The sequence below is a fragment of the Magnolia sinica genome, chromosome 12, assembly GCF_029962835.1.
Source record: "Magnolia sinica isolate HGM2019 chromosome 12, MsV1, whole genome shotgun sequence".
Lineage (NCBI taxonomy): Eukaryota > Viridiplantae > Streptophyta > Magnoliopsida > Magnoliales > Magnoliaceae > Magnolia > Magnolia sinica.
The window spans coordinates 64,338,527-64,349,416 of NC_080584.1; the positions used below are offsets into that span (position 1 = coordinate 64,338,527).

The 10,890-nt window shown below is 48.8% G+C and overlaps 1 protein-coding gene across 1 annotated transcript; it reads left to right on the forward strand.

Moving 5' to 3' along the window:
* The first annotated feature begins 3,939 nt into the window (after nucleotides 1-3,939).
* On the forward strand, nucleotides 3,940-5,739 carry LOC131220168 (uncharacterized). Its single transcript, XM_058215132.1, has 2 exons — nucleotides 3,940-5,007; nucleotides 5,053-5,739. The coding sequence occupies exons 1-2, from the start codon at nucleotides 3,940-3,942 to the stop codon at nucleotides 5,737-5,739; spliced, it is 1,755 nt and encodes a 584-aa protein (XP_058071115.1).
* The last annotated feature ends 5,151 nt before the right edge of the window (nucleotides 5,740-10,890 follow it).

Here is a 10,890-nt window from a genome sequence, read left to right on the forward strand (position 1 = left end):
TCGCTAAATGAGAATTTTTCATAGGTAAAATGTATTACTGACGAAAAAATTCGTCGGCAAAAGACCAACGGAAAAGGCTTTTACTGACAAAAATTTGAATCATCGGTGTTATAGGAAGATCCGAGCCCCTAATAAACCAAAGGGTAAGCCTCAAACTAATTCAACCAAGTATATGAACAACCGAGGCGATGCTCGTCCGACCTGATGTAAGCATCCCTGAAGAAGTCGTGCGCTGTGAAGGTGATCTTAGCTATGAAGGTGCTCTTACTTCGAGGCCAAGGATCGAAGTGACTTCCACACTCCGATCGGAAGTGGTAAGCTGCCTCCCTAACGTCTGACGGAAGACGAACAATCCGACCATTGACATCAATTGCACGAAGTCCGACCCGATAAGATAAATCTGGCACCTTGCCTTGGACCTTAAAGAGAAGGTTTCCAGAGCACCGAGCCGAGACAATATGTCAAGGTGGGCATTCCGTCTGCCAGATTCGGAAACTACCATAAGTAAACGTGGCCAATTGCTTTGCTCCCAGATACGCATTATCCGCATGATGCGCTACACGATCCACAGATTACGTATAATATCCCCACGATCTCAGTATCCCGCTAATTGAGTAAATTGTGCCGACAATAGCCGACCCAGACCGTCCAACAGTCAGGTATAAATACATTGAGACCTCACTACTACAGGTACGCAACATTCTGACATTCTCCACTACTCCCCACTTATACTCAGGTTCCCTTGACCTGACTTAGGCATCGGAGGGTCCCCCGGCTTAGCCAGGGTCACCTTTGCCCGTTCTCATTATGCAAGATCATGATGTTGAAGTGGTCTATGGTTTGGGAGACTGAGGGGAGTGCCGCCCAAATTTTGACCTCAACATTTTTTGGCGCCGTCTGTGGGAAATTGATATAAAAGGTCAGGTTCCTACCTTCAAATATAATGGCCAGAGGAAAGAAGAAACCAGTGGCTGTGGAACCAGAGCTAAATGAGCCAACTTGCTCTTCGTCACTACTTTATGCCGAGTCAGCTCCGGGACCTTCTCAGCGTTCTCGCAACCGGGCGAGTAAGTGTTGAGCCATGAAAAATGAGATTCAGGCCCTACGCGATGAAGTAAACAGAATAAGGTAACGACAGGAACCACAGCCAATTCGCGAGGATCCCGTTTTCGAGCTGGTCGTATTGTTCGTAGAGGCTCACTCTATGCCGAGGAGTATGAGGCCCGAGGCACCCCAACACTCTCGGGCGCCGCTTTCGGGTCAGAATCCTCCTTCGGTACAAGTTAGAGTCTCGACACGGAATACCGCCACTTGGGCTCCCACTAACAACTCGATCACCTCGGCCCTGACACCTACAGACTTACGCCATCAGCTAGAGCGGAGGAAGGAAAGGAGGACTCCAGAAATAGAAGATGCCCCAGAGATTGTCGCTGAGAATAAAGATCCTTGGAAAGCGCAGTTTACGGAACTCAATGATAAGTTCTTAACCCTGGAAAGGAAGCAGCAATTGTCGACAGTTCCTGCCACGGTTCAGGCGATGATGGAAGAGACCAAACCTCCCTTCACTTCCACCATCATGGATGAAGTGATGCCACAGGGTTTCGAATACCTCCTATCATCCAATATTTTGGGTCCGGTGACCCATCTGAGCATCTAGAAGCCTATCATTCATGGATGCAGATCCAGACAGCAACGAATGCGATGATGTGTAGGAGATTTTCTATCACCCTTATAGGATCCACTCGGAGTTGGTACCGTCAGCTCAAACCCAATTCCATCGGTTACTTCACAGAGTTAAGCCGACTATTCCTTACCCAGTTTATAAGTGGTAAGAGAAGTCGAAAACCTAACACTCACCTGCTCACCATCAGACAAGGGCCAAAAGAGTCGCTAAAAGACTACATTGCTCGCTTCAACAAGGAAGCGTTACAGGTAGAAGATTACGATGACAAAATGGCGCTCACTGCGGTGTTCAGTGGTCTGAAAGAAGGAAGGTTCACTTTCTTTGGTTCACTTTCTTTATTGGGAAGAACCCTCCGAAGAAGTTAGCGGACTTTGTTGCTAATGCCGAGGAGTTTACCAACGCCCGCAAAAGTGTACAAGTAACCGACTCAACTGGCAAAGGGAAGAGGCCTAGGAACGAAGAGTCTCAGCCGACCGGCAAAAGGTAGAATGACCGCGCCCCTCGCGATCGTCGATCGAGCCGAAGACCGGAAGGGAAATTCCGTTCCTACACCCCCCTCAATACGTCCGCTAAACCGATCCTATTAGATATCTGAGGAGAAAAAGTTTTGAATTGGCCTGTTTGTATGAAGGCCGACCCGGAACATCAGGACAGACGAAAGTTCTGCCGTTTTCACCATGACTACGGCCATAATACGGATGATTGTGTGAATCTCAAGGATGAAATCGAGTCCCTTATCCATAAAGGACACATGCGTCGATACACTAAATAAGAGAGGGCCGCTTAGAAGGAAGAATGTGAGCAAGAGTGACCGAATAACCCTATGGAAGAACCAGCTGAAATCCTCACCATTTTCGGGGGCTCGGCTGGTGGAGGAGACTCCAACAAGGCTCGGAAGACCTACTCTCAGAAGTCCGATCCGGAACACTACATCCATTTAACTGAGCGGCCTATTAAGGAGCTTCGGGTCAATCTGTGTAGCCTAACCTTTACAGAAGATGATGCGCGCGGAATCCAGCATCAGCACGACGATGCCCTAGTGGTCACGATGACTATAGCAAATCATAAGGTGTACCACATCCTGGTCGACACCGAAAGTTCAGCCAATGTGATATATTCTGAAGCTTTTAAAAGAATGGGGGTTCCCCGTCGTGCCTCCGACCCGTGAAGACCCCCCTCTAAGGCTTTACCGGAGAGAGAGTGATCTCTGAATGAGCCATTTCCCTCCCAGCAACTACAGGAGAAGGACAACACCTAGTCACCCTTATGGTGGACTTTCTTGTTATCAATGTACTATCGGTGCACAATGTCATCCTGGGCCGATCGTCCCTTAATGCAATGAGGGCAGTTGTCTCTACTTATCACCTAATGATGAAGTTCCCAGTTGAGGGCGGAATAGGCTACATCCGAGGCGATCAACACGAGGTTTGGAGATGTTACGCGATAGCAGTCAAAAAGGGATCCGTCAAACAAGCAATTACTATTAACATTTTGGACCCCCTAGGATCATGAACCCCCTAGGATCAGCTAGGACCTCGTCTGTGGAAGATCTGGAGAAAGTGCCCCTCAATGAAGCAGACCCGAGCATGACCGTTCAGCTCGGTACATCATTAAGCTCCGAGCAACGGTTCGAAATGTTAACGTTCCTGCCAAGGATCTGCCCTGATGTTTTGGTCCATAGGCTAAACGTGGACCCAGATCATAAACCAGTGAAACAAAATAGAAGACCATTTGACGCCAAGCGCTACGAGGCCATTATCGAGGAGGTCTCCATCTTACTCAATGTCGGCTTCATAGAGGAAATATATTACCCTGACTGGATTGTAAATGCAGTGCTTATTAGAAAATCCAACGGGAAGTGGCAGGTCTGTGTAGACTACTCGGACCTGAATAAGGCATGCCTTAAGGATTGCTTCCCATTGCCTCGGATCGATCAACTAGTGGATAGCACTGCTGGTCATGAGTTACTCTCCTTCCTAGATGCCTATTTCGGGTACAACCAGATTGCGATGCATCCCCTAGACAGGCAAAAGACTACCTTTGTCACGGACAAGGGACTTTACTGTTACCGGGTCATGCCATTTGGCCTGAAGAACACTAGGGCGACATATCAAAGGATGGTAAATCAAATGTTTGCCAAACAGATCGGATACACCATGGAAGTATATGTTGACGACATGCTGGTGAAAAGTGTTAAGGCATCTGATCACTTAACAAATCTTGGGGAGACATTCAGTGTCCTCTGAGAATACCAGATGAAGCTAAACTCCGCAAAGTATGTTTTTGGGGTTGAATCGAAAAAGTTCCTTGGGTTCCAAGTCAGTCAGCGAGGCATCGAGGCCAACCCCGACAAGATCAAAGCACTCCTTGACATGAGTTCACCTCGGACCATCAAGGAAATACAATGCCTCACGGCAAGAGTCGCCGCACTCGGACGTTTCATATCCAGAGTGACAGACAAATGCCTCCCCTTCATTCAACAATTAAAGGGTCATAAGAAGGCAGAGTGGACATTAGAATGCAAGCAAGTCTTCCAGCAGCGAAGCAGTACCTGGGTTCACCCCCTCCTATCTAAGCCTGAAGAAGGTGAGCCCCTATTCTTGTACCTCACGGTCTCGGCCTCGGTTGTCAGCTTGGCCCTGATCAGAGAATTCAGAAACAAGCAATACCCTGTATATTATGTGAGCAAGGCGATGGTACCTGTGGAAATAAGATATCCGTCCTTGGAGAAATTAGCACTCAGCCTTGTTGTTTCAGCCCGGAGGTTGCGTCCGTACTTCCAGGCTCATTCTATCGTTGTATTGACCGACTCTCCTCTAAGACAAGTTCTCCAGAGACCTGAGGTTTCAGGACTGATGACCAAGTGGGCCATTGAGCTCGGAGAGTTCGACATCCAATTTTGCTCAAGGACAGCAATTAAGGGCCAAGCTGTGGCAAACTTTATTGCCGAGTTCACAACTACGAATGCAGATGAGATCGGCACCGAAGTTGAGATGACCCCGCCTGTCTCCCTAGGTGACCAAAAGGCAATATTGGATAAGGGATGGGTCCTCCATGTTGATGGGTCATCCAATGTCAAAGGAGTTGGAGCCGGAATCATCTTGGTCGCTTTCAATTCTACGATTATCCAATATGCGATCAGATTCGAGTTCAAAGCCTTGAACAATGAGGCAGAGTATGAAGCCTTACTAGCCGGACTCATGTTGGCGGCAAGTTTAGGCGTTCAGTCTCTTCAGGTCCGATGCGATTCGCAGCTGGTGGTAAACCACATTTTCACTAAGTATGAAGCCAAAGAGACAAGGATGATCTCTTATCTCGATGAGGTGAGAAATTTGATCAAAAAATTCTGGAGTTGCACTATCTAGCAGATCCCAAGGGTGGAGAACTCATGGGCCGACACCCTTGCGAGGCTCGCCTCGGCCGCGGAAGGGAAGATCCCGCGATTCATCCTCGTTGAATTCATAGAACATCCAAGCATTGGCCAGTCAGAAAGAGTCAATCCAGTGCACATTACTCTGAGCTGGATGGACCCGATCTTCAACTATCTCACGTCTGGTGAAATCCCTCCGGATAAATTGGAGGCGAGACGACTGAGAGTAAGAGCGGCTCGATACGTCGTCCTGGACGGCATCTTATACAAGAAGGGGCATTCCCAGCCTTACCTCAGGTGCCTTCAACCGGATGAAGCTGATTACGTGATTCGGGAGATTTACGAAGGAATATGCGGGAACCATTCTGGTGGTCGAGCTCTAGCCCTAAAGATACTTCGTCAAGGATATTTCTGGCCGACTCTCAAGCAAGACTCGAAGGACTATGTACAAAAATGTGATAAATGTCAACGTTATGCGGCTGTGCCGAGGCAACTAGCGAAAGAAATGACCCCCATGAACGGACCGTGGCCATTCGCCCAGTGGGGGATCGACATCATCGGCCATCTACCTACCGGGAAAGGGCAGGTCAAGTTCACCATCATCGCGGTCAACTACTTCACCAACTGGGCTGACGCTAAGCCTATTGCAAAGATCACCGAACAAAAAGTGATTGACTTTGTCTGAAAAAATATTATCTATCGGTTCGGGATCTCGTGTATCATCGTGTCCGACAATGACCGACAATTCGATAACGACAAGTTCTGAAGCATGTGTTAAGGGCTCGGCATCGTAAAAGCATATTCTTCGCCTCGGCACCCACAGTCCAACGGACAGGTGGAAGCGGTTAACAAGGTTATTAAACACCATCTCAAAATGAAATTGGAGAAAGAAAAAGGTAACTGGGCCGAGGAGCTCCCATTCGTCCTCTGAGCCTACAGGACCACAGTTCAGTCCTCCACTGGGGAAACCTCATTCTCGCTCTCCTACGGCTCGGAAGCAATGGTGCCAGTAGAAATCGGTCTCCCTACTGCTTGGGTAAGAAATTACCAAAAGGACCAAAACTCCAAACAGATTGTAGTTAACCTGGATCTTCTTGAGGAAGTCTGAGACATCTCGAGGCTCCGAGTCACCACTTGGCATCAACAGTGGCGGGCTTCTACAATTCTAAAGTCAAGGTCAGGCGGTTCTGCCTAGGGGACTTGGTCCTCCGTCGGGTCTTCCAGATCACTATTGAGCCAGGGGCTTGAGCACTCGGGCCTAATTGCAAAGGACCATATCGAGTGGTCCGATCAACAAAGCTAGGCTCCTACCACTTGGAAGACCTTAAGGGCCGCTAACTCCCTCACCATTGGAACGCCGAGCATCTGAAGATCTACTATCCCTAATGTACTTGCCTTTAAGGCCCCTAATAAATGTATACCTCCGAGCAACCAGCCTTTAAGGCTTTCAATAAAATTTATGATTCATCTTCTACACGTCCGGAATTATCTACTAAGTAAAAGTCGCCTCTCATATTCAGAGGCGGACTGAACGGGATGATCCCTTAAAGAAGGGGTCAAAACGTAATCCCACGAAAACTCGACATGGCATCCCCTCCAAGACAAGGGAAAAACCAAAAGATGACCTGACTCTCTAGTAAGGTAATCAGCTCATCATCCGACTAACGCATAGAGCAGAGGTTTCTTGCCAATCGTGGGAAGATCCGAACCCCCAGGGGTTCGGACTCAACAATAATCAAGCCACGAAGGCTTAAAAAGGTCTACTAAAAATGTGTTGGAGGGAGCTGACCAGTCCAAGGATATCTCGGCTCGGCCATACATGGAGATCAACCGATAGGAAAATGATTCAATTCAACAATCAACAGTCGGCATCAAACATTCAAAAAATATACCATCCATTCAAAAAATAATAATATTATCCATTCAAAAAAGAAAAAAAAAGAGGGCTACTGAGATTTATACAGTTGGGGGCGCTTGGGAATCGGGGGCTTGGTCTAAGCGGGCGTCTTCCCAGGCTCCTCTCCAGTGTTGTCAGGCAACAAGGGCTTAAGGTTAAGGTCTGGGTACAAATCCTGGACTGCTTCAATATAAGCATCAAAGCCACAGTTGTAAAACTTGATGGTTTCGGCATCCCTTTCCTTCGAAGCCTTGAAGGCATCAATCACAGTCGCTACTGCTCCTGCCAGGGAAGCCTCGTCTTCGGCCCGTTGAACCTCCATCGCTTGAGAGACAACTCGGCTTCGTTCTTCTGCCGCCTCAGCCTTAGTCCATTATAGGACTTCTCCCAGCCGGGTAATCTCCTTGGCCAACGAATCCGCATGAGCCCTAGCCCGTGCTAGCTCAGCCTTCGCTACCTCGCATCGGACCTCGAGGTTGTCTGCAACCTTCTACAGCTGGAGCTCTCTGGTCTTCCCATCTTCAAGCTGCCGACGCAGCTCACCTAGCTCGAGATGAAGCAGGGTAGCCTCATCCCTGTGAACTCCCACCTCGTTCCGGAGAGCCTCCACCTCAGCATCCCTCCTCTTGAGCTCCTATATTCTCTCCCGAGTCGAAAGGAGCTTTAGGACAGTCTGAACGGAGATAGAAAAATGAGCATGTGGGTGAGGAAGAAATAAAAAGAGGCAAAAAAGCAACGAGTAATATCGTATAGAAAATGAAATCAAGACATTCAGGAAGGAGCTGTCTGACTTGGTGAGAAGTTTGGCTATCTCCTCTTTTGGGGCATGTTTGGCGGCTCAAGGCGTCAAGCAAGACAAGTGGTAGCTCGGCTGGAACCTCCCGCCGCCCATCCCCACCTGGGCCGAGGCCACTGCCTCCTTAGCCCCGGTCTGACTACCTGCTAAGGTTTGAGCCATGGCCCCGAACTCATTTCCAGCTTCGAGGGGAGAGAGCATATCGTCAGCCATCCTAATGGCCTCCTCCTGTTCAGAGGAAGAGGGCACGACAATGCAGGGCTCGGGGGCTGTAGGTGGGGCCTCCGCAGTGGGAGGAACGATGGTGGGAGGAAGGGAAGGAGTTATGGTTGCTACTGTGGAAGGAGTTATAGTTGCTGGAGCAGGAACAATGATTGCTGGAACCCGCATATCGGCAAGCACCACAACTGGAGCTGTGGCAACCGAAACTGCAACAGAGGGACCCTCCCCGGGAGGGGCGGCCTGCCTCCTCTGCACAGTAGTTTTCATCCTCGACTTGGCCATCAGCATCTCCTCTGCTATTGGAGCAGCTTTTCTCCTCCGAGAACCAGACACCTCAACCATACCTGCACGAGAAATAACGGATCAACAACCCATCGAATGAAGTTGATCTCACCAAAGGTAATAAGATGACAACTTACTGAAGGATGTGGGGAGAGGCTAAGACTTGCAAAGCCCGAACCAGTGAAGGTTGGCCGCAGTGATCAGGTCTATCCAGGAATGAAGTTCCCCGATCGTGCCCTAGCCATGGCAATGCGGTTCTTCTGGGCCGAGGCAAGGAGTGGCGTGCCTCTTAGAAAATCTACAAGGATAAAGAAAGCTCTATTTTGACTGAAGAAGAAGGAGATTTTAAAAAAAGGAAGGAAAGAGAATCAAAATCCGACTTGGTTTCGAGAATCGGGTGGCAACCCGAGTCGACAGAGTCCCTAGCTCCATCGCTGGCGCCTCCCACTCGCCCGCAGTACATAACCACTTATTCTTCCAATTCTTGTTGGAAGACGGAAGGTTCATCACCAACCCCAACCCTTTACTGCTTTGGGTCGTGAAGTAGTACCATGGTTCTTGGCTGTCATGCTTAACCAGGTACAGGCTCATCAGCTCCTCTGGGGTCAGCTCTGGATTTTTGACTTAGCACCAGATGATAGAAGCAGAGATTAGCACCCTCCAAGCATTGGGGGTGAATTGCCTCGGAGTAAGTCCGAGGTAAGCTGTTGTAGCTTGGAAGAAAGGATGTAGAGGGAGCCGCAGCCCACATTGCAGTGCACAGAGGAAGATTGCAACTTCCCCCTCAGCAGGGGCACCCACGGTGTCGAGGGGCCCAGGGGCCCTTACCTGAACGGAGTTTGGGATCTAAAACTCCGAATGGATCCATTTCATTTGAGACTCTGATAGAACGGAGCCTCAAGGGACTACCTCCGAGGCTCATCTACTCGTGGGCATTTCAGTAGCCTCGATGGTAGTAGTTTGGGGGACTCAGGCGGCCTTCTTCTTACCAGCCCGTTGAGTACGAGCCCTTGCCTCCTATCTTCGAGGCGGAGGGTATAAGGGTATAGCTTCAAAGGGGCCTTCGAAGGCCCCTCTCCCACCATCAGAGTTCCCCAGCTCGAAGTCATCACCATACTCCCGAACAGTCTCAAGAACAGATGACATTATAAAGAGAAGTAAAAGGAACGATGGGAGGGACTCACCAGATGGTCCTTGGAAATCGCCTTTTTCGGAAATGTTTGATCGGTCGGAATTGCCTGTTGAAATCTCTAAATCAACCAGAATCTGTCTCACCGAAAATCACCTCCTCCGGCACGCACTTAAGTTTAAAATGTCAATGAAAGGAGTAGGTCCGAAAGAAACTTATATAAGGCACAAAGAATCTCTGCACTAATGGCAAGGAGTGATGGCCGCAGCTGAATCGTCGCGAGCTGATTCCCGAACACACGTGGCTATCTATCGTTGGCTGAGCCCCTGCCAAGTAGTACGGTTCTGACATTGAACAATGCGCTCCGATACACGAAACGATGCTCGAGTAGGTGGAGCTGTCACACGGACTCTTCCTCGGGCTTACGTGGCGACTCATCATAAGCTGAGCAATTATTCAAAATCATAACCGTCGGCATGTGTCTGGTAGAAAGTAGTCCACAGGTGCGAAATCTTAAGAATATGGCGCTTCTAATTCGATGATCATGATTGCACTAACATGGGCAGGCGATCTTCTATGTAATTGCTCTCCGAGTCCACAGTTGAACTCGAAGAGTAGGGGGCTTCTGTTATAAGAAGATCCGAGCCCCTAATAAACCCAAGGGTAAGCCTCAAACTAATTCAACCAAGTATATGAACAACCAAGGCGATGCTCGTCTGACCTGATGTAAGCATCCCTGAAGAAGTCGTGGCTATGAAGGTGCTCTTAGCTATGAAGGTGCTCTTACTTCGAGGCCGAGGATCGGAGTGACTTCCACACTCCAATCGGAAGTGGTAAGCTGCCTACCTAACATCTGACGGAAGACGAACAATCCGACCACTGACATCAATTGCACGAAGTTTGACCCGATAAGATAAATCTGGCACCTTGCCTTGGACCTCAAAGAGAAGGTTTCCAGAGTGCCGAGCCGAGGCAATATGTCAAGGCGAACATTCCGTCTGCCAGATTCGGAAACTACTATAAGCAAACGTGGCCAATTCCTTCGCTTCCAAATACGCATTATTCGCATGATGTGCTACACGATCCATGGATTACGTATAATATCCCCACGATCTTAGTATCCCGCGGATTGAGTAAATCGTACCGACAATAGCCGACCCAGACCATCCAACAGTCAGGTATAAATACATTGAGACCCCACTACTATAGGTACGCAACATTCTGACATTCTCCACTACTCCCCACTTAGACCCAGGTTCCCTTGACCTGACTTAGGCATCGGAGGGTCCCCTGACTTAGCCAGGGTCACCTTTGCCTGTTCTCATTATGCAGGATCAAGACGTTGAAGTGGTCTACGGTTCGAGAGACTGAGGGAGTGCCACCAAAATTTTGACCTCAACAGTCAGTAATGGCAAGATTTTTTTCTTAGGTAAAAAATAAGTAAAAAACTTTTACCGAAGATTTTTTTCGTAGGTAAAAATATTTACAAAACTTTTATCGATGAATTTTT